General features: G+C 40.8%; 1 protein-coding gene across 1 annotated transcript in view; it reads left to right on the forward strand.

Annotated features, from left to right (window-relative positions):
- Window positions 1-24,931, forward strand: part of lhfpl7 (LHFPL tetraspan subfamily member 7) — a 146,184-nt gene that overhangs the window by 37,181 nt on the left and 84,072 nt on the right. The window contains exon 2 of the mRNA XM_088088673.1: window positions 1,471-1,609. Coding sequence (XP_087944799.1) covers window positions 1,471-1,609 — 139 coding nt within the window. The remainder of the gene's footprint in view (window positions 1-1,470; window positions 1,610-24,931) is intronic.

Raw genomic sequence — 24,931 nt, forward strand, 5'->3', positions numbered from 1 at the left:
CTGTGGCTGTCAAACACTCAGCTGTTCTAGAGTCAAAGTCTTTCACTTTTTTACAGGATTCCTCAACACTTCTGCCCTCGCTGTGTTTTGGCGTGAGATTTTCCTCTGTGTCATGAGAGCGTGACACAGAGCCCAAAAGCGTGAGATGCACTGCAGATGATTTTATCATAACTTGGCCACGGGTCCGGATAGGATGAAGTTTTGGTCCGGATCTGGACCGCGGTCCACCAGTTGGTGATGCCTGGCTTACAGGTACATGTGATGAATCAGTGGTATGGGCGCTATTAATAGCCACCTCTGTGCTTATTGGTCGCGCCCAATGACAGGTGTTTTGTTGGAAAACCTCGCAGGAGGGAGACAGTTTGTAAAACTGCTCCAGTCAGAGCGGGCTGTCGGACATACCTGCGCGCTGGAGTGGGCTGTCGGACATACCTGCGCGGAGGAGCGGGCTGTCTCACATGTGCGCATGCTGGAGCGGGCTGTTGGACATGTAATATCATAATGAAAATTTCATGTTATTATCATAATTTTTTTAATATTATATATATTATATATATTTAGTATTTCACTTGAGGAAAATTGAAATATGAGAAACATTAATGTGATTTTCTACTTTCATTGAGATTTTTTTTAACTAACGTCAGTCCTAATTATGAGTCCTAATCATCATATCAAATGTTCATTAACTGTCAAAATGTTAACCCTTTAAATGCCAGGTTTTTGTCATGATGCCACTATGTTTTTAGATGGAAAAAAAGAAGAATTGCTTTCAAAATACTACATGCAAAGTAGATTCTTTTAGTATCACTCCTGGGATATGTCAGTGATTGCAGCAACACTGATGGTGATGGTGGAAATAGCTTGTATTTTCTCCATATGCCAATGATGGTAAAAAAAAAAAATGGTGTTATCAGGTGGAAAATAGTAAAAATGATAAATTCCAAGGCAAAAGCCCAGAATGACACACAGAAATAATACAATGCATGTTTTTCTATTCTCTGATAGCTGTGGAATCAAATTGCAGTTTGAATGGGTTTCATTTTTTTGCACTCAACAGTATGAATGTAACAATTTATTTTCTGAAGTGAATTTTAGACTTATTGTACGAGCTGAGCTGGAAATTCCAAGATTACACAAAAATACACAATCTTTTCAAAATTGATGCCGTATGCATGAACACAGCCAAAATGATCAGAAAATGAAGGATAAAAATCACAATAAACAGTCCCTAAGCATTCATAATAATAATAATAAAAGGTGCAAATGTAATATATCAATGGTTTGCAGAAACTTTCAGTGCCAACATTTTCTTCTGGTGATTTGGCTGCTTCATGACAGGAACAGTTTTGCACAGAAGAAGAATTTGCTCCTGGTTGTCAATTGTGTGCAAGTGTCAGTCAAGGTGTTGAATCTACGTTCTGTGAATTAAATGTGACTAAAATGAAACCGTTGTGTGTTTGTGTTCCTCAGACGAGTGCGGTGCTCTGTTCGGGAGGCTGTGCTCTGCTGGCCGTCAGCTCCCTGTTGGCCATCATCACCATCTTCCTGCCCAGCGGAGGATGTGAGAGGAGGATCTGCACTCTGGCTGGATACATGCAGATGGCTGCAGGTCGGTGCAGAAAGCAGCACACTCACTCTTCATACACAGAGATGGAGGACATCTCTCTCACAGATAGCAAAGAAAAATTACATTTTTGAACTTGTTGAAGCCCTGCGTCTGAGCAGAATTCATAATTTTGGCATCTTGCTCTGTCTGTGTGCCTCTCAAGTACAAAAAATCCTTCATCTTTCACTGTTAGAGCCACTCTGCAACGAGCACTGATAGCGCTGTCTATTACCAGAAAAAAAAGAGGAGCTGACTTTGTTGCCCATCAGTCTCCAAAAGAAAACAAAAGAAACAACTCGAGGACAGCCGCTGCTAGGCAACCGGAGTCTGCGCCACACTCGTAGGGGTGAGAGCAGCGCAGGGGAAGGCGAGGATAGATTTAGAGCCTGCTGTAAAAAGACAATTACGCCTCTTTAACACAGGTCATTGGTTCAGGGTTACATGTGACTTATCAGGCTGCCACTTTCACTCAAACAGAGAAGTTGTCTCGTAAACAAAGCGCCGTCTTGTCAGCGCTCGGGCTTTAAAAACCCATAATGCAGCACGGCTCATGTCGCTGCTCAGCACGGGCCCTCAAACTCTCGCCTTGTGCATCGGACCGTTGAAATGGCAGTTGGTGCTACAGTTTTTTTCTGTTATATGAGTGGATACAGTTCCTGTACACTTAACTTACAGCAAAATATTTTTGTATAGTATAGTATAGTATAGTATAGTATAGTATAGTATAGTATAGTATAGTATAGTATATTGTAGTATGGTATGGTATGGTATGGTATGGTATGGTATGGTATAGTATAGTATAGTATAGTATAGTATAGTATATTGTAGTATGGTATAGTATATTATAGTGCAGTATAGTACAGTATTGTATAGTGTAGTGTGGTATAGTATAGTGCAGTGTGGTATAGTTTAAGTATAGTATAGTATACTGCAGTATGATATATTACAGTATGTTATAGTTTAAGTATAGTATAGGACAGTATAGTATGGTATAATATAATGTAGTATGGTATAGTATAGTGCAGTATAGTATAATATAGTGCAGTATGGTATAGTATAGTATAGTATAGTATAATATAGTGCAGTATGGTATAGTATGGTATAGTATAGTATAGTATAGTAGTAGTTAGTAAAACAAACATATAGACAAAGTTATTAGAAACACTCAACACATTAAATCAGCTCATGTCAGCGTAGAGGCTTGTGGGTCAGAATAGCCAAAAAACTTGCTTGCTTTCTGCAAAATCTGAGCAGATGTAGACATGTGGACATGTGGACATGTGGACATGTGGACATGCTAAAACTTTTTCTGACATACGTACCACGCAGTATGGTAGTATGGGTAACAACCTAGTTTTGTTTCTCTTCATATCTATATCTATAGACTATGAAAGCGTCCTTTTGCGGCTGCGTAAATCGCTACAATAACTATAATCATTTCATTTAATAAGTTATTCCCTGCTTTGATGCATCACCATAGTAACATATCGTTATTGTGTTTTATTATTTCGTCCTGCTATTCCGCCTGATCTTTTTCTTTTTTTCCCAAACTCTGCAAGAGGTGATCCTTAAACTGGTAATTGTTATCGTCCCCGGCTCTCATTTGTTTAGCTTTAGCAGCCATCACGTCGCCTCTCTCCTCGAGAATATTGAGCAGCTAATTTAAATCCTGCACGTGCCATTTAACTGAGCCTAATTGGAGGCTGGATTCATCTGGGCAGGTTAAATCTTTCCTGACAGAACTGGAACTTTTCTCAGGCCATGCTTAATGGTGTGTTTAAAGCGGCGCTTATTGCTCACAGCCAGACTCTGATAACTTGTGTGTGACTGCGGCATCAGATCAATGCTGCTCCGCGAGGATGAGAAGGAGTCTGTGGCGAAGCCAGAGCCTCTCGTAAATGTGTGTGTGTGTGTAATCCCGTTCTGTGCAAAAGAGCTGTGCGTCTTTTCGTAGCGACAACAACAATGTGATGCGAGGAGCCGGGCCTTTGTTCCGTTTCCAGGTCGACTCTTGTCTAGATAGACGGAGGTTTCGCAGAGAGCCCACAAAGCCCCGAGGAGGGCAGATCAGAGGAGTGTTTGTTTTCCCAGCTCTGCGAGTGTGTGTGTGTGTGTGTGTGTGTGTGTGTGTGTGTGTGTGTGTGTGTGTGTGTGTGTGTGTGTGTGTGTGTGTGTGTGTGTGGGTGTGTGTGTGTGTGTGTGTGTGTGTGAGTGCTACCAGAGAGGGCTGATAAACTGAAACAAGTAGATTAAGAACAATGGTTTTCTTTGTGGTGTGCATATTATCAGTGTTGTGTTTGAAGGTGTGTGTTTTCAGCAGATTGGGAGAAATGAACTCCTGACGAGACGCTTGTCAACTTTCCCTTTGCAGATAGAAGCCTGTTTTGATCCTCGAGTTTTTTTTTACAGCGTTTCTGACAGGCAGTGAAGATGTAAGTGTGTGTGTGTGTGTGTGTGTGTGTGTGTGTGTGTGTGTTCCTCCACCTATGACGGCTGAAAGTCATTATTAGGACAACAAACACAAAGAGAAATCCTACAAAGTGGGGAAATTTTGCTGATCGTAACTTCTTTTAAGGTTTCTTTGACTATAAAAAGTGAAGGTTGGAGTTTAAGACACTTTGAAGCAGCGTTTCAATTTGCAGTTTATCAAAAGTGTAAATTAATTAAATATCCATTAAGAAGGGAGTGGTGGGCTTATTTTATGGGCAGAGTGTTTGTCTTTCGAGTTTTTTGTTTGCTTGTACTTGTAAGCTGGTTAGATTGAAGAAAGTAAAAAAGAATTTCAGATGAAAAAGCAAAAAAAAAATGCATTTTCTTATATGTACATTAACTCAAATTAAATGTGCAAAGTGTAATTATCTGCAGCTAGAGGTCAATCAATCAAAACTAATCGATTCCTTCAGTTTTTACCGGAGGCCGAATTATCCACAGCAGCTCTTCTTCAAAACAAACTGGACTGTTGATTTAAACTGATAAAACACTGAATAAAGCAATTTTAGGTTAAAAATGAGCGTTTCTCCTCTGCTGTGTGGCTCGCGGTGACTGTCAATAACTGCAGAAATGATTCAAGACTTTTCATGGATTTCTTAGATGTCTCACATCTGCAGACCCTGTACCGATTTATTTCAGTTATTATTATTACATATTTATTTATTTTCACCAATTTATAGTTTTCCATTGCTTTACTGCAAAATTCCTCATTTGTAAAGTAGTTATCTAATAAAAGTAAAGTAAAAAGTACAGTATTTCTCTCAGAAGTGTAGTGGAGTAGAAGTGGAAAGTGGCAGGAGATTAAAATACTCAAGATATATAAAAGTACTAAAAATGTACTTGAGTAAACGTACATTGTGTTACATAGTTACATTCAGCGCTGGTCAGCAGAGGGACGCACCGTAACTGAAATTACAGTCATTCGGATTAAGAAGTATAGAGATGTTGCTTTAGCCCTGAATCAACATGTGATTCAGTGACATTCATGTATTTTTTAAATGAGCCTCAAATATGAAGCTTATTCTTCTTTGCGCTGGTCAACATTTTCTTGTTTTTTTTTTTTTTATCTTTGTACGAGTGTGCTCGTAAAATGTTCTCTAACCTAAGAGAAGAGCAAAAATAAGAAGACATTGGCGAATCCCAAAAATCAGCGGGTACCGACAAAATACGAACAAATGATGGAAACGAGCAAAAATAAGAGAAAATTTGTAATTGTAATTTTCGTATATCGTTTCTTGCACGTTATTTCAGCTGATAAATGTAAACACGAGGAGTGTGCACTCACACAGAGCTGCGAGACGGCATCCTCTCCAGGCTGAATCGTTCCCCAAAAACCTGTGGTAACACACAGCCCACCTCCAAAACAGACAACATCTGCTGCATCACTGCTACTGTCACGCCGCTCCCACGCAGGAGGCACGGCCCACGAGTGTGTGTACGCTCTCCTGGAAGTATAGAAGCTCATGACCTTACATATCAACGCCGTCGTGTCTCACGGCACACACACTCTCACACACACTCTCACTCACAGCCGAGGGCGGGTTTGAACCAGGAAAAAACCTTTTTCAAGGTAAAACTGGCCGCCTCTCTCCTTTCTCAGCCCCGCGGTCCCGTGGGTGAAGTCCAGAATTAGACGTGAACTTGCTAACCCTCCACCGGTTCAGCTCCATGCAGCGGTTGAGCTGCAGCGCCGCCGAGCTCTGCCGCCATCAATGTTTCATGCTCAGAGAGAGAGAGGGAGGGAGGCCGAACATTTCTGTGTGCCGGGGCGGGGAGCTTTTTCTCCTCCTGTCATGCATATTTCATCGGCCTGTTCTTCTTAGCGGTCAGGATCCATTGGATTGGACGGCTCTTTGGTCGGGCGGTGTGTGTGTGCGCGTGTGTGTTTGTGTGTGTGTGTGTGTGTGCGTGCGTGCGTGCGTGCGTGCGTGCGTGCGGGGCCACATGCACATATGGAATCAAACTTTACAGATGCAAGTTAATGCACATTTATGACACAAACTTCTGGCTTTCATGCAGTGACAGAGTTAAAAAAGGCACTTTATTATCAAGTTGTATTTCCAGTTAATATTTAAGATGCTTTTTTGTCAAATATTAATCAATTACATAGTTTAAATATTCTAAAGTAACTATTCTGTTGAGTGTTTGTTAATTTTGTCAGTTTTTTTTATTTTTGTAAATCATCTGTTTTGCACTTCATGGCTTCTATACCTCCCGGGTTTCCGTAGCTCCTGCATTATTTGATCATTTTATGTTGAAAACTGAGTCATTTAAGATGTAAAATCTTGGTCTAAAACTTGTGCTTATGCTTGCTTGCGATCATGAGGTTTCCCAAACTAAATAATCACAAGATTAAGAAATGGTGGAGCGATTCTCTTTGTGATGGGAGATGTGTGCTGTCGTGCAAATTTGAACATATTTTAAATGTCCTGTGGACCAATCAGATTGCTTGGTTGGAACTACTTTTTGTGTGATTGTGATTAGTTGCGTCGCCAGATGTCACGTGATGAATTTAGGGAAGATTTTCCGCTTTATTCACATGCATATCTGTTATTTAGGAGCTGAGGTGCAGAAAGTGAGACATTTTTGTCTTCTGTAAACTGAATTGAAAGCTAGAAACCCGTCTTTGTGTCAGCTACATCGGTTACAGTTGCAGTGACTAACTTCACCCGTCACTCTCGCTCATCTCTCGGGTTATTTCATGTTATTCAGATTCAGCCGCCGACAGGAGCAGCTTGAACGTTGGGTTTTGGTCGTGGTACAACGCTCAGGCGGCGCAGTTATCTGCTCGGGGCTGAAGACATGTCACACTCGGCTGAGTGTACAAGCGCTCGCTGCACACAGCGGCTTAATCTCAGCTGTTTTCCTGCAGGGTTATGGCCGTATTAACATATGGAGATAATTTACATCACGTGTTTACATAAAAATGTGCCGCAGATTTGATGTCTTGCATCGATTGCCTGTTGTTTGCTCTTTTTTCGTTGTTGGTGTGACTGCGAGCGAGTCGATTCCAGTTCAGAAAAAGAAATGTTTTCATGTGAAAGTGGCTCTCGGGGAGTTACTCCGGTTGAGAAGTTGAAAGCGATATGCCAGAAGCTGTGTTTTTCTGCTCTTGAAAGAAATATGAACCACAGAGTGTGTGTTTTTTTCTTACCTGTACAGTCGGAGATGTGTGTGCTGCTCGTTGGTTTTTTATTCTTCATTCGGGGAGAGATAACAGCAGAGGAACTGCACCTGTGAAATCTGGCTTTGCTTTGAGTTTGGCAGCTCTGTTTGGTGATGGCTTTTCAAAAATAGACACACATGTAAACCCAAATTGTCTCAAGGGTTGGTATTGAGGGATTCTGTAATTTATGATTTTCTTTTCGTTAGTGGCACATCAGAATTTTCCCAGAGATCCTGTTAAAGTCGTTTCACCTCAAGACATCAAAGAGAGTCAAGAAATCAGCAATTTCAGCTCAGCTGAAAGAAAACAAGTTAATTTAAGAAACATTTTTTAGTGGTTTCACCTTGTGAAGAGGTGAAATCCTCAAGGAAGTTTTCTTGCAAATGTAGATTTGTTGATTTGTTGCCTTGTTGATTGTCAACCCAGCTGCCAGAATACGTATTGGCGCTCTGCAAACCATGGATATGTTAAATATGTATGTTTAATATATGACACAAGTGTCGAAAATGAACCTTTGTTTTCAATGATATGTAGTGTAGTCAGGACGTGCCCCAGTGAGTGCTCGTTAAATAGTTATGGAGCCCACACACAGGCGTGTGTGTTCTGGATTTTACAGTTGAATAAGTTCCCCCTTCTACCTTCTCCTCCTGTTATTATCTCTCGTCATTTATTTCGGCCGCTGCTGTGTTTAAAAAGCATGACCGCTCACTTCCTCTGTTTACTGATGTGCTCAGATTGCCAGTCTATGACACTTTCGGGCCTAAAGTAGCGACTGTATATCAAATGGTCTCATCACATCATCAAATAGAGACTGTACTTTGTACATCAACATGCATATGACCAAGCAGTCATCATTACAATCTGTGTATGATGAAAATGCCAAAGAAAATAAGCAAGTTTACTTATAGTTTTTATAGCTTATGCAGAATAAGGATATACTTTTATAAAAGATTGCTGTATAGACTATTTGTCTATGATGAAGGTGGATTTGCCTTTTTGAGGGAAAATTGCTTTGTTTTTAAATTTAATGTGAGTTATTTTGAAAATGGGTACAATTCAGTAGTGGCAAATCAGATTTTTGCTGCTACACACATGGCTGTACAATGTCTCCCTGTCTCAAAAAAACCCCCACATATTTTAATACGAAGTCATCAAATAACGCTGCTTTGTCAGTGATTTCGGCGTAAGATACAGACACCAAAAGCCTTCTTTTGTGGTGGTATGAAATGCAGCTGGTAATGACTTGAAATGAGGAGCACTAAGGTCCCTACAGGGCGGCGGGAATGGCGGTGGGTGGTCTAACAAACCCTGGACTTTCATGCAGGAGTCCAGTGTTGTCCGGTGTTGAAGCCTAATCCTAACCACCTGTGCCAATACGTGTGTTTGTTGACATCGTGGCGTTGGTTGCTATGTGCTTCTGTTGCCTAAACATGACCACGTGCAGCGTAATCCCACCATGTGCTTATGTTGACATCTTTGCTTTTTTTGCGGCATCCCGGAACATCAGCCTAGATCGTAATATGTCGCCGCAGAAGTCCTCTGCAGAGCGGCAACATGTGACGACTTGTGATGAGAACGTGTTGAAGGTCCACAGTTTAATATGTTCAGCATCAGACTTGCATTTGGCCATGATGTCGAGATAGTTTTCTGTCTTTGTTAAGTAGCTGTTGGTCATTTACTCACTCTACAGCCGGCACTTCAAAATAAAAGCTCTGTGCTAGAAATTTACTGCAAAATGTCGTGTTTATTACAAACTTAACAGGTTTGCAAGTTAACATTCAAAATGGGCACTGGACCACTGATCATTCTTCTGACATCTGCAGATATCACAGTTTCATCCATAGGACCGTATTTAAATCAAAACTGTGACATTTCTGCTGCTGTTGGCACTGAATGAGCCAATTTCGCTTTCTCAGCTGAATGAGTGAAAACGACTGTTATCACTCGCTCAACTTTAAGCTGAAAAAGGTTCTAATTTCCAGCTAAACTCCATCCAACCCCGGCTGAACATTTCCCTTTGAAGCCTCCCCCTGTGCAGCCCTCTGAAACTGGGCCTCCTTATCTGCATCTCCATCACACAGAGTCCTTCGCTGTTTTTTTTTTTTCTTACCTCGACCCTGGCCGCTCAAGAAAGAAAAGGCGGTGTGTAACTCCTGTGCGTTCCCTCACACACACACTCTCACATCCAGTTTCATTGTGCTGATGCTGAGGAAGCCCGGCCTGCTGTGTCAGCGTTCCCTTGGGCGAAGCTGCTATGCAGATGTCCTCCGAAGCACGGCGATGAAAATAGGAAGTTGCTTTGATCAAAGCACCTGCTGTGTTATTTCGGCGCCGCTGCAGGAGCCCATATGGTCCCTGTGCCAGCTGTCAATCACCTCTCCGATACAGATGAATACGTTTTCCATATCAGGCTGGATGAGAGCCGCAGACTCCATTAGCACAACGTGTCCCTCCAACAATTAGACCGCACTTAGTGAGTTTTTCTTTCATCACGTGTGAGCAAAGATGATTGGACCGTCATTCATGTCACCGTTAGTATTCTGAAGCGTTCTCCTGCAGAAAGTCTCAGACTGACAAGTTTTTCTTTGAGAGCAAACATCACCGAAGAATTGTTTGATTGTGTCTGCCATCTCTGAACTCCTTCCAGCCGCCTCCGGGCACGATATTTAATGTTGTAGTTGTTTGGGTGTCTTTGAGGCAATTTTGTGTCTTGTTTTGTAATTTTGTGTCTCTTTATGGTTTTTTTTGTCTCTTTGGAGTTATTTTGTGTCTTTTTTGTCATTTTGAATGGCTTTGTAGTCATTTTGTGTCTCTGTATGGTTGTTTTTTTGTCTCTTTGGTGTTATTTTGTGTCTTTTTTTGTCATTTTGAATGGCTTAGTAGTCATTTTGTGTCTCTTTATGGTTGTTTTTTTGTCTCTTTGGTGTTATTTTGTGTCTTTTTTTGTCATTTTGAATGGCTTAGTAGTCATTTTGTGTCTCTTTATGGTTGTTTTTTTTGTCTCTGGTGTTATTTTGTGTCTTTTTTTGTCATTTTGAATGGCTTAGTAGTCATTTTGTGTCTCTTTATGGTTGTTTTTTTGTCTCTTTGGTGTTATTTTGTGTCTTTTTTTGTCATTTTGAATGGCTTAGTAGTCTTTTTGTGTCTCCTAGTGGTTTTATTGTTGGTTGTAATTTTTGTCTCTTTGGTGTTATTTTGTGTCTTTTTTGTCATTTTGAATGGGTTTGTAGTCATTTTGTGTCTCTTTATGGTTGTTTTTTGTCTCTTTGGAGTTATTTTGTGTCTTTTTTGTCATTTTGAATGGCTTTGTTGTCATTTGGTGTCTCCTAGTGGTTTTATTGTACTGGTTGGTTGTAATTTTTGTCTTCTTGGGGTTGTTTTGTCTTTCGTAGTAGTTTAAGTCTCTTTTAGGGATTTTTTTTGGGTCTTTTAGTCATTTTTTCACTTTTAGTGGCTTGCGTGGCTTTGGGGTTATTTGATGTCTACTTTAGTCATTTTGTGTCTCTTTGTGGCTATTTTCTGTCTTCATGTAGTTGTTTGGGTCTCTTTTATGCAATTTTTTGCTTTGCTTTTTTTAGTCATTTTATGTCTGCTTGTGTTTGTGTTGTGTCTTTTTCTAGTATTTTGGGTCTCTTTGAGGTAGTCATTTTACTTCTCTTTGTTGTTGTTTTTTGCATCTTTGAGGTTATTTTGTGTCTTTTTTTGGTCATTTTGCATGACTGTTTGTCGTCGTTTTGTGGTTGTTTGTGGTTGTTTCGTGCAGAAAGTCTCAGACTGAGAGAGTTTTTCTTCGAGAGCAAACATCACTGAAGCATTGTTTGATTATCTCTGCCATCTCTGAACTCCTTCCAGCTGCCTTCAGGCACAAAATGTAGCTGCTCCTGTCCGGTTTTCCAGGTTTCTGTGCGATGGGATCAACTTCAGGTCAGGCGCCATTTCTCAAGGATCCTTCGCCAGCCGATGATTTTGGAGTCTTTCATTTCTGGTCAGAAGCTTTGAGCTCCGCCCTCCAGGCTGCTTCCCTCTCATTTAATATGCCGTGTGTCTGAGGGAGCGCCGAGTAAATCCATGCTCCTTTATCTGACCTGTCACTCCTCCATCTCCCATCCAATTTTTTCTTTCATCCTTTTCTCTTAACTCGCTCAGAGTATTCCCTATAAGTAAGTACATCTTTATCACAATCACAACCCCGCACCTCTTTTTGCTTGTTTTCTGTCGATCGCTGATATTTCATTCTGTTTCATCATGAGTCGGTCGGCTCGAGGCTTTCGCACGCCTCAAAAGTACATCTTTGCAGGGAAAACTTGTTCACTGCAGAACCTCACCGATCTACAGAAGAAATGAGTCTGAGAAGTCGATTTAGCTCCTGCACACGAGCTCCGGCTCTGCGCTGTGTGTCCAACCCAATCACCTTTAAAAATGTTGGTACTGCACGCCGTTAAATTTGTTTTTTTATGAAGCAGTTAAGTTAAAACTTTACATTTATTTCTGTTGGGGCACAAAAACCAGTTGTTCGTGGCTCGGAAAACATCATGTTTGTGCTTTAAATTCCCTTATGTTGTGGCACTATCCCCACAGGACACACAGTGATGTTTTAGTAAAAAAACACACGAAAAAACTCAAAAAACTGTGTTTAATGCCATTATCCTGTCAGGAAATGCAGTGATACCTCCATGAAAAACAACAGATTTTAGTGACATTATTCTGGCATATGTCATATGTCTGCTAACGCAGTGATTTCTCGTGTGGCACCACCTCAGCAGGACACATAACGATGTCTTGGTAAAAAACAGCCGATTTTTATGGCACAGTTCTGTTTGGAAAACATAGGTGTCCCAGTAAAATAACACCCGCTTTTGTTCCCAATATCCCGGCAAAAAATGAAACATAAAACAAACACTTTTGGTGCCGCTAACCCGGCAGGAAACATAACGATGTCGTAGTAGAAAACTAGCTTTTTGTGGCACAATCCTGACAGGAAACACGGAAATATAGCACTGATCTGGCAAATGTTTCGGTAAAAAACAGCTACTTTGGGTCGCAGTATCATAGAAGGATAAGTAGCAGTATCTCAGTAAATAAATACTTTGTGACACAATACTGACTGGAAAACTGTGATGTCCTGGTAAAAAAAACAAATATTTTTTGTGTCTCTATCCTGGCAGAATTTGCAGCAATGTCTCGTGAAAAACTTCACAAACAAAGCAATAAACTACTGCTTTTCATGACGTTGTATGTCACTAAAAAACACCCTGGAAAAATGGTGACCGGTCGCCAAAACACAACTAGTTTTTGTTGTTTGTTGGTCCTGAACGGGCGATTCTGGATATCGTAACATCATGATATGAAACAAATGTTGTTTTTTCCTGATTTTAAAGTCTGCAGTAAAGTGATGAAATTCTCTAAACTATCAGACTGTTCTACTTGTTCTAATACTCGCGCACTTAAGTCATTAAATCCACATTATTGATGATAATCAAAAATGTCATTGTGTTAATATTTCGTCCAAGTACGAACAGTCATCCCAATAATATTGTCACAGTGTCAATATCTACGAATTTTGTCATATTATGACATTTGATTTTGTTGCCGGCATTTATGAAGCTTTTGAGGAGATTTAAAATATTGTGATATAGCCGAAAAATATCGTTATATTATTTCAAGGCCACACCCCCCAGCTCTAGCAGCTCATATCTGACGTCACTTCAGAAACGTTGATATGAAACGTACAAACGTATTAGTGGTTTGCCGAAATGCACGATGCCGTCATTTTCTCCTGTTGACCGGGCTGATGTGTGTCTCTGTGTGTGTGTGCTGACAGAGTGTGACCCAGTTTAGCTGCTGACACTGTGACCTCTTCACCTGTGACTCACAGCGCGCCGACAACACGCATTAATCATAGATGTGCGTCTTGTCAGAGTGTTTGTGTGCGTGAGCGTGTGTCACTTTTTGTACAATCGCAGCTGCATTTTGCTCTCGATGTTGACAGTAATGTGATTGGTCACATCTCACCATCGCTGCACACACACACACACACACACACACACACAGAAATTTTCTTTGGGTTTGTAGCTTTGCAGATCTCATTAATTAAACAGGGCAGGAGCAGATTTACACAGAAATCATTAATATTTACTGGAGAAACACTACACGGCCACTTCGTCTGCAAACTTGAAAAAGCGTTTACGAACATACGACGTGTTTGATTCGTTCATTAATACGTTCGGCTGCTGTGTTACAGCATTTCTCATCATTGCAAATGGATAAACAAGACCTAATGTCTACTTATGAATCAGAGCCTGCGTGTGTGTTCGTGTATTTATGTATGCTAAAGCGCACTCATTGGTCAAATCTGATGTCTGCAGTAATTATGAGCACGGCTGCGCTCGGCTCTGCTGATACATCACCCTAAAAAAAAAAAAATCACAGTAATTGGTCCAGCAGTCAATTAGAGTCGGACTGTAATTAAGACTGAACTTTCATCCTGTCCAATTCATCTCTTTTCTTTCACTCGCTGGAGAGCTTTATTATAGACTTTGTGTGGAGGCAGCCGTCTGAGATCAACAGTTTTTGTAATCTATCTTTAATGCTGACTTTTCAAAGGGCGTCTGTGCTTTGATATTTTCCTCCTCATCAATTGTGAAGAGGCGAGAAAACCAGTATGTTTAAGAAACTCTTCCCCCGATATTACAATATTAATTAACCTTCCTTATCTTCTGTGTGAGTGCTGGAAACTCTTTCATTATCTCTGCCTCTGTGCACGCGGGCCGCACTGCTGTGAACATTTTCAAATCGGTTTATTATTAAGCAAAACACTGCACCAGATTACCAAACTTTACCAGGTGTCCCACATGACTCAGCAGCCGCTCCTAAGACGGACGTAATGACACAGTGTCTCAACAGAAAGCCAGTCATCGCACCTGAGCTCTCTGTCCACTCTGAATGCTTTAAAGATGCACTTCTGTCACCTAATGTAAACAAAAGTAGCTATCAGCTGTGCGCTCAAAATCTTACCAGAGACATAAATACTTAAAAGATGAATAAATAACTTACTTGGCTAATAAAAGCATGCTGAAAACACAATAAAAATGATATCTATTATTATGTTTTTATCGTGTTTTTATTGTTTTGAGTGAATGCGAGCAGCTTACTGCATGATCTGTCTATCTATCTATTAAAGTAATCATGCTTAATATGAAAACACCCAAAGTTAGGCCTCACATCCAAACTTTTTGTTGGTTTGTTTGTTTGTTTTATTCCTTTAGCCCTTTCTTTCAAAAACACAATAATAAAGCAAAGATCAACTTGAGAAGAAATAACCAAAAAATTATCAAGAAATTAGTTAAAAAACAAAACAAAAAGAGCAAAAATTACCTGGAAAAAAGGGAAAAAGTACAAACAAACACAATATACATACAATATTTTCTGTAACATTCTTTAAGATATGTAATTATGGTCAATATACATACAATTGTAATAATTTCCCTAGCTTTTCTATTTTTCCCAATTTATTTCTTGCCTTTTCTTTTTATTTCAATTTTTATTTTTTATTTTTTATATCTTGCAATTTGCGGAACAATTTCTTCCAAGTTGCTCATTGCCTTTTTCCTCATGTTTTTGAAAGAAAAAACAACCAATTAGTTCAGGGTTAAAGGGTTAAATACTTGTGAAAAGCGTCTGCACATGAAGGTTTTTGAAGGCTAAGAGTTATTGTAATTCACAACAGCAGTAATAATAATTGTTTAATACTGTATACTATAACATATTCTGAAGTAATTATTGCATAAGAAGAAAATCTCATACCACTGCAGCCCTGTTGTGCGCGCACACACACACACACACACACACACACACACACACACACACAAACTGTCCTGGCGTGTGGTTACACTCTCCAGAGTTGTGTCACGGTCACAAGCAACAAATGGCGTGTTTTCAGAGGACAGGAGGAGGATGAACGGAGGCAGTTTGGGGAGAGGTGAGGGAAAAGTGACACTTTATTTTTTTACTTTTTTACGAATTTGTTCAAGTGGACCGACTCGGAGAACTCTCAGAACCGACTCAGGGTCCATAAACATGTTCTGCTGTTTCTTATTCCTCTCCTGTCCCCTCTCTCTTCCCGCTCCTCCGTCATCATGCCATGAAAGCCCCGGCAAACACACACACACACACACACACACACACACACACACACACACACACACACACACACACACACACACACACACACACACTCTCAAAGAGCTAGTGGCTATGCATATTACATGAGCTCTCCACCTCTGAAGGCCTCTTTGCTTTTTTCCTTCACTTTGCGACGCAGCAGAGATGATGAGGTGGAAGCCAGATCCGAGTCTGAAGGGCTGTTTTCTGACTTCACTGCAGAAAACAGAAGCTGCTGTTTACGGGAAACGTTTGACTTAAAATCAGTTTAAAACATCAATACTTAATTCTGTGATATCTGCGTGCAATGATTGTAAACCTTTGAGACCGGGAAATTAAGGAAATCCAATGTCCATCGATGTTTCTCTGCAAGAAGACTTTTAATCTCCTCTTACTTGAGTTTGCTCTGCATGTCTTCCCCCTCGGGTTATTGCCGAATACACACAACATCAGAATCAAACTGGTTATTTTTGTGCTGATTTGTGGTAATTTTTCGCCCCCTGTGGTTGTTTTGTGTCTTTTTGCAGTTGTTTCGGTCTCTTTGAGGTCATTCTGTCTCTTTGTTAATAATTTTGGGGTCTCTGTGGTTGTTTCTTGTCTCTTTTTAGGTAATTTTGTGTCAGTTTGATGTCGTTTTTGTTTCTTTGTGGTTGTTTTGTGGGGTTTTTTTTAAAGTATTTTGGGTCTCTTTAAGTTCATTTGTGCTTCTTTTGGTGATTTTGTGTCTCTGTGTAGTTGTTTTGTGTATCTTGAGGGAATTTTGTGTCTTTTTTAGGTCATTTTGTATGGCTTTGTTGTCATTTTATATCTACTTGTGGTTGTTTTGTGTCTTTTTGTAGTCATTTGGGTGTCTTTGGGGTCATTTTGTGTTTTTTAAAATAATTTTGTATCTCTTTATGGTTGTATTGCACAGGTTAGTGGTAATTTTTGTCTCCTTGTGGTTATTTTGTAGTAGTTTGGGTCTCTTTGAAGTCATTTTGTCTCTTTGTTAATAATTTTGGGTCTCTACGTGGTTGTTTCTTGTCTCTTTATAGGTGGTGTAATTTTTGTTTCCTTCTGGTTGTTTTGTGGGGGTTTTTTTAAAGTATTTTTGGTCTCTTTGAGGTAATTTGTGTCTTTTTTTGGTGGTTTTGTGTCTTCGTAGTTGTTTTGTGTATCCTGAGGTAATTTTGTGTCTTTTTAGGTCATTCTGTATGGCTTTGTTGTCATTTTATATCTGGCTGTGGTTGTTTTGTGTCTTTTTGTAGTTTGAGTCTCTTTTTGGTATGTTTTATGTCTTTTTTCTGTCTCTTTGCAGTTGCCCATTTTGTAGTTATATTATGTCTTCTTTGCATCTCATTGTGGTCTTTTTTAGTCTCTTCCTGGTCAGTTTGTATAAAAGTGTCTTTGTGGTTGTTTTGTGTCTCTTTGAGATCATTTTAGGCTTCTTTGTAGTTGTTTTGTGCAAAAGCATTGCCACCGTGCAGGATCCATTCACAAAATATTACAGCTGTTGAGTTGAAGGTTGAGTTCAAAGACGGGTTTGGTGGACAGAAGTTGGTGTTTGGGACGTGGGGAAGGGGCCACTGGCTCTACACTTTAAATCTCTGGTGGATATTTGTTTGAAGTTACAGATTTCTGCTTTTCTGCTGGGGTGATCCATCCCATCACTAGATGGTCTTCAGCAAGTTCATCATGCCAATTGTCCTCCATGTCTGTCTTTCACATTTTCAACATCTGTTAATTGCGATCTTAAAAATCTTAGGCGCCGTTTAGACGAAAAAGTCTGTCCTTTGCATTAAAAAAAAACCTGCAGTCATATGATAAGATTTTAAGAATCATCCTTGTGTACGCAACTTTGCAAAAGCAACCAAAAACGCTGTAATATGCACGCCAGGCCAGTAGTTGGTGGTGTAACTTTGTAATGACGCACCACAGAAGAAGACCATGAACATGTGCGGCCTGACATCACCTCCCTCACAGGATCTGTATGTTGCCAGTTTTGCAGGGTGGTAGAAGGGGTTGTGTTTTCAAAAGATTACACTCTGGAAGCCGGTTCCCCCAAAATGCCGCCGGCGTGTGAACAAAAGGCCAAACTGCAACAAAAATTCAACTTTTCATGCAACAACCATTGGCCAGCCTTTATAGATGATATCACACAACTCTTCCTTTTTGTGCCTAAAATAACTTTTCACTAAACAAGTTCACTTGGCTCCAAGAAACTGGAAAAAGTCTCATGTCTGCACTAAATAGTCTGACTGCAAAGGGAACTAAATATACTGCTGGAGATGTGCAGCAGGCGCAGGGAACAGGAAGCACCTGTGCTAACAAGCAGGTGTGTGTTCCCGATGTTTGAGCAGTTTTTACTAAATCCAAGTGGATCTAGACGGTCGCTGGTTACGGTCACGCTCACAGACCGACTCAGTGATGGTCACAGTAATACAACTCGTGTGTGTGTGTGTGTGTGTGTGTGTGTGTCCCAGGAATTCCCAGTAGTGCATGTTTGAAATGAACAACAGCCAGGATGACTCATTGTTGTGTCTGTGGCTGCTGGATTGCAGCTGCTTTATTCCTCCACGCTGGGCCCTCAGCCGTAAACACACACACACACACACACACACACACACACACACACACACACACACACACTTGGATGAATGTGTGCATGTCTCTACATGCTTTGCTTTCAGTTTCATTTCTCTCATGTCGTTTTATCCTCTCTGATTGATCCTCCGCTCTGAGGCTTCTCTTGAGTGCGCAGTGATGAGTGAGAGCTTGTGCCGCGCCGTCGTCGTCGTTGTTGTTTTTGTTTGTGCCATCTGTGTTGTTGGGAATTAATTTTTTTTGTAGGCAATGTGAAGGGTTGGGAGCGCCGGCGCCTGTCACACACACACCATGATTGATTAGGCAATGCGGCTCAATTGCTATTACTTTGCTTGTGTTTATGAGTTTCTCATTTGCATGTTGTAAATGAATGTGTTCGCTCGGCTAAGTGAATTAAAAACGCTGCTTCTGAGGATTGTGGGAAGGTAGAGGCGGACCATGAGACAATGGGCCCCTGGGCACAGATAGGCAAAAAGCAAGACGTGCAGACTTTGTGGTGGTTTTATGTCTCTTTGTGTTCATTTCTTTGGAGTTGTTTTGTATCTCTTTGAGGTCATTTTGCATCTTTTCTGCTGTTTAGTTTATCTTAGGAGTGTAATTTTGTGTCTCATTGTGGTTGTTTTGTGTCTTTTGTTGGGTAACTGTATTTTGTGGTCATTTTGTGTTGCTTTTTAGTCATTTTGTGTCTTTCTGTAGTCATTTTGTATGTCTTTGTGGTTGTTTTGCATCTCTTTTGAGGTAAATTTGTGGGTTTTTTTTTGGTTATTTTGTGCCAGATTATAGTAATTTTTGTCTCTTTGTGGTTGTTTTGTGTTTCTTGAGGTAATTCTGTGTCTTTTTACTATTTTGTGCCGATTTGAAATAACATTTTGCTCCCTTTGGTTGTTTTTTGATGTTATGTAATAGTTTGGGTATCCAGGGTAATTTTTTGTTGTTGTTTTTTGTGATTCTGTGTGCTTGTTTTGTGTGTCTTTTTTGAGTATTTTATGCCAATTAATAATTTTTGTCTCTTTGTGGTTGTTTTATGTCTCTTTAGAAGTAATTTTGTGATTTTTGGTTTGTGCCATTTTTTGGCTCCCTGTGGTTGTTAGTAAGTCTTTGTAATTGTTTAGGTGTCTTTTAGGTAATTTAGAGTATTTTTTGGTCATTTTATATGGCTCTGTAGTTTAGTAGTAATTTGGGTCTCTTTGGGGTAATTTAGTGTCTTTTTTTAGTCGTTTTGTGCCTCTTTGTGGTTGTTTTGCCCATTTTGTAGTTTTTGATTCTTGCAGTTTCTTTGCATCTCCTTGTGGTCTTCTTGAATCTCTTCCTGGTCGGTAAATGTAAATTTATCATTTGACAGTTTGCCGGCGAAGGCCAAGGGGGCCCCCTGACACTTTGGGCCCCTGAGCCGGGGCCCTGTAACTCGCCAGGTAGAGCATACGCCTCACGTATTGAGGCTGTGTTCCTGCCACAGACGCAGGTTCCCGTTGGCTGCATGTCCTCACCTCTGTCCCCCTTCCACGTCAAAGCTGTCTCGTCAAATAAGGGGGAAAAAAAAATCTGACTGTCAGGACTTACAGGAAATCTTGTGTCTCTGAGGATAGCGATGGATTTCTTCGGTCTCTTTAAAAATGATTTTACACTAAATGGTTTTAATGGCAATTAGTTTATTGCCATTAGTTTATTGCAGAGGGGTTTGCTGATGTTGCCGTGTCGATACTCGCACTCAAAGCTACATCCGGTCCAGTCCTGATCCTTCTGATCAGCAGCTGCATCTGATATTCATCTGCAGCACTATGATTGACCTCAAACGCAGCGTCACACTGCAGTGTTTTATTTCTGCACCATGTGTGTTTATCCCGGCATCTGTACCTCTGGAGTTTGATCCTACAAATACTTTAAATCTAAATGATGAAGAGCCTCTGTCATCAGTATTTGTTTTCTTTTTGCATTTCATGTAAGTGCCTTGGAGCACTTGGAAAAGCACTGTATAAATCTTAGAAATTATTATTAATATTAACATACTGCAGAATTGACGTGATTACAAAAATAGCGACATGCAGGATATATGAAGTGAGTTCAGGCACTGAAAGTCGCTCTCGTTTTAGTCCGCTCTGTCTGTCTACTCAGACTGCAATATATTACGCCAATGAAAGATGGCTGGCACTTATTGAGATTATAGAAGCTAATGGACACAGCGTGTGTGTGTGTGTGTGTGTGTGTGTGTGTGTGTGTGTGTGTGTGTGTGTGTGTGTGTGTGTGTGTGTGTGTGTGTGTGTGTGTGTGTGTGTGTGTGTGTGTGTGCGTTTGTGTAAGAGAGAGAGTGTGTCTCAGAGAGCTGTTCCTGTGAGCCATGAGTCAGTTTCTAACATACCGCTCCGTCTATGTCAGAAAGATGGTTTTCACAGGTGCATGCTTCCCTCTGTCTCTCACACACACACACACACACACACACACACACACACACCTAGAGGCAGAGAGAAAGTATCCACATTCCCGTCTCGACCCCCCCGGGCCGCACACACAGTTGGCACAGTGCCTCACTCCTTCACTGCCCTCTTACTCACACAAAAAGGCAGGTAGACATATGGGTGAGCTCACACACACACACACACACACACACACACACACACACACACACAAAGCAGTCACTCGCAGTCTGGATTATATTTCATGCACACACGCATGCACCGAACATGCATACACACACACCTTTCTCGCCGGTCTTGAAGATGTGTATCTCTGGCTTGCAGAGGATGTGATATGTGCATCGCCCTCTGAGCTTATTTGTAAGCAGCTATCATATCTCAGCTAGAAGGCAGAGCTCAGATCAGTATTCTAGCACACACACACACACACACACACACACACACACACACACACACACACACACACACACACATGCACACACAAACACATCCACACACACACTCACATATACTCGTAGGTGTCGTAAAAGCAGTCAGTTGTGGACGGTTCTTTCTCTCCACATCAGGACCAGACTGGCATATTATTCTGAACCCACACACACACACACACACACACACACACACACACACACACACACACACTTCTATTGATTTCATCGATCATTTCTGTAATGAAATCTGTCCTCGTGTTTTCAACCACTGATCCACTTGTCCTGAGCCATCGATCTGGAGCTGCAGGTGTGTGTGTGTGCGTGTGTGTGTGTGTGTGTGTGTGTGTGTGTGTGTGTGTGAAGATGTTGTACTTCTATGAAAGTGACATGTAGCCTGCAGCATGTTTTATTGCAGATTGCACTCAATGTTTTATAAATAAATTATATATATATAAAGTATATGAGACCTATGCAAAGAGCCATTTGCTTAATGTCTTATAGCAGAAAAAAGCTTTAGTTTCTTTGACAGCTGCATATGTTCAGCAATTTGAAGTATTGCTGAAACAACAATAGATTAATCAACTAGCTGACTTCTGAAAATTAAGTCGTTTATCAAGGAAATATACAAAATATTTGGAAGTTCCAGCTTCTCAGATGTGAGTTTTTTTGCATATTTTCTCAGTTTAATATATTTGTAAATTGAATATGTATTGGGTACTTGTGATTCCCAGTTTTTTGATACAAAAATTACCCATGATGTTTGCTGTCCACGACAGCACCCTTTTATGAAACGTAATCACGATTGTGCAACCATGTAACACATACTCCTTTCATGTAACAATCATCATGGTCAAAATAATTACAATTTATAATAAATATTATCCCGATAATAATCAAAATCTACTCTAAAGTCTTGAATTAGCGCTAAAATGGCTCACGTTTTTTTTACGTGTGACGCGTGCATTTGTCAGCAGAAACAAACAGTGAATATGGTGCAGCCATGCAGCAGCTGAGCAGCAGCCATGCAGCAGCCATGCAGCAGCTGAGCAGCATTCACGCAGCAGCTGAGCAGCAGCCATGCAGCAGCCATGCAGCAGCTGAGCAGCATTCACGCAGCAGCTGAGCAGCAGCCACGCAGCAGCTGAGCAGCAGCCGGGCAGCAGCCACGCAGCAGCTATGCAGCAGCCACGTAGCAGCCACGCAGCAGCTGGGCAGCAGCCACGCAGCCACGTTACATCAATGCTGCATATGTGAACACCACAAGCATGAAACCCGCTGCAGCTCGGCGAGGCTACAGTCACACGCAGGTGACGTGTGCTGTGTGAAACGAGCCTAATACACACAAACACAGAGCTCCCTCCCAATTGACATGTCATGTGTGCGTTTGATTGATCTGCTGATGGGACGGATGCCGTCAAGCTCGTGATCTAATCTGTTACAGCAGAGAGGCGTATACGCTGAAGACGGAGAGAATCACAGAGAGAGAGAGAGAGACGTTCTGTCCCAACACATCGCTCTCCTCACCTCACTGACCTCCCTCTGATTACAGTTTACAGCGGGCACCTCACAGGAGCAGACAGACAGCGGAGGAAGACGGATGTGCCGAGCAGCCGGTCTGGGACCGAACAGATTAAAACTCCGTCTCCTTCACCCTCCTCTCCTGTTCATTTCACTCCTTCCACCGTGTGACCGCGGGGTCAACACGAAATAAACCAGGATCACCCTGACGGCCGCGCTGCTCAATCACACCCGTCATTAGTTTACATGCGCACTTTTTCTCAGTCTAATTGAAATCTGTCTGAAGATTTAGGGTCAAACTGTTTACCTGAGACATCATCCAGTACTTTTTTCTTCCAAGTTTTATTGTTTTTTTTAGAAGTGCAACTGAAAATCAGAAAACCTTATGCAACTCAACAAGCTCTTTCAAAAAGGCAGCAAGGACAACGCATAATACATATAAATACAAAACATATAAACAAAGAAGCAAACCTAAAAAAACACAGCTAGGATGCAACGAAAGCAAAATTAACAGCATCAAAACCTACAGAAACTAAAAAAAAAACCCAGATAAATACAGATTTAAGTCATGAAAATTCGTCTTACAGATTGTGAACTTTTAGTCTAAGAAATGAATATATGTACGTGGGTCTGACGGCTTTCTTTATCAAGGTACAGCTTTTTAATGTGGTATCTGTTGTTTTTAGGACATGGTTGCTAAGAAGGAATGATTTTTGGAGTTTTAACTATTTTCAGCATCGTATCAGTCCAGTCTTGAACATGTTGAGCGCTGCTGTCTCTCCGTTTACAACAAAATCTACTTTTTGGCAACAGCAAAAGCTACAGACATCCACTTATGATGCTGTTGGTGAGACAGTCTTGTGAAAAGATAGAGGTCTGCACACCGGCGAGGTCCCCTTGAAGGATTTTTTCGCGCCAAAACGCTCTTCCTCAGACATTTTCTAATGAGTCGCCATCTTAAAAACACATCAACAATCACGTGACTCAGAAACAGCTGAAGTCATTCAATCTTGGGTGAGGCAGTAAATACAAATAGTATAAATAGTGTATTTAAAAAAAGCATCTTTAAAAAAGCATACACTCGTCTCTGTATGACAAAAGCGTGTGTAGATAAATAACAGTGTGTCTACACATGAGAACATACACAGAATATATGCAAAAATCAATATGAAGATTCAGTGATTGTATTGTGTCTAACACACAAGGATAGCACACAATAAAAGACGTGCACATATTATGTGTATCTACACAAAACAATAACTTGCAGCTCATAATGGTTAGTATCCAAAAGGATTCGAGCTGAACAGCTGTCATATAATACTCTCTATAAGAGGCGACTCTGAATAACAAATAGGTATAAATATAGGGAGTAAACGACAAAAAAAAGGACAACTGCAGACAAACAATAGAGTACACACATATTTAGAAATTTACAAAAATGGCCGGATGTAAAAATCCTCATTTAGGGGTTAAGAAGCCCAATGTATGTATCCAAAACAGTTCTGGTTTTAGCAGCGCAGAGTTGATGTCCCTCCCTCTTCGTGGGTTGGAAAATGTTGACAGAGCTGCTGTTATACGGAGTATGGAGTCAGGCTGAACACGAACTTTTGTCACAGCAACGATCCAGTACGATGTGCTGTTTACCGACGCGTGTAAACGCAGCAAATGTGTCAAAAATGATGAATCTAGCATCTCGACAGAGCTGCCAAATCTCGCATCTCAACTTTTCACACACTCTCACACCAAAGTGCATTTTCTCGCATGTTTTTATTGATATGTGCACACTAGCTTGCACACGGGCCCATCATTGTAGTGCGCACAGGGGCCTGCCGTTACTGCTTTAACGACCTGCCTCGATGATTATGGTTAATTTTAGGCATAAACATGTAAACATGAGTGATTCTACCGTGATATCCTGACCTGACGGCAGCAAACATAACGAGCCGTCGCAAGGTGATGGCACAGAAACGAAGCATATTTCTTCACTTTAAACAAGCCGGAAACAAGCGAAACATCTATAGAAAAAAAGGCGTTCAGTTGTGAGAATGAGGCTGCGTTTTCTCTGCCAGCGTTTGTCCTGATTTCACTCGGCTCTGTCTGTGCTGCCGGTGACTCTCGTGTCCTCATGTGAGCTCAGAGCAGCAGATAACGTAATTATGGCTTCAAGATAACGCTCCTGTGCAGAGAAAGCATCAGACGAAAGACACAGTCGCGCTTTAAAACCTCCCTCATCAACGATTACATGCTGAGAAAAGCATCAAAGCAGGTGGCTTTCAGCCCGTGTGTGTTAAACACATGTATGTTGAAGGTGTCGGGTGTGTCTTAGACCTTTTCTGCAGTTTTAACCAAGTCAGCATCTGAGCTTGTTGCAGGTTTAACCCTTTGAAACCTGAGCAAATTGGGGCATGAGAGAAAGAATGCAATGAGGAACTTTACAAGATGGGGTCAAAAAATTAGGAAGATATTTATATAAAGTTAATGTAAAATAAATAACAAAAAAGAAAAATAACAAATAAGAAATATTACCTTAAAAAAATTACCTGAAGTAAAAAAATTAATTAATTAA

The sequence above is a fragment of the Plectropomus leopardus genome, chromosome 15, assembly GCF_026936395.1.
Source record: "Plectropomus leopardus strain MGB_pleo_1.0 chromosome 15, ASM2693639v1, whole genome shotgun sequence".
NCBI classification, from domain to species: domain Eukaryota; kingdom Metazoa; phylum Chordata; class Actinopteri; order Perciformes; family Serranidae; genus Plectropomus; species Plectropomus leopardus.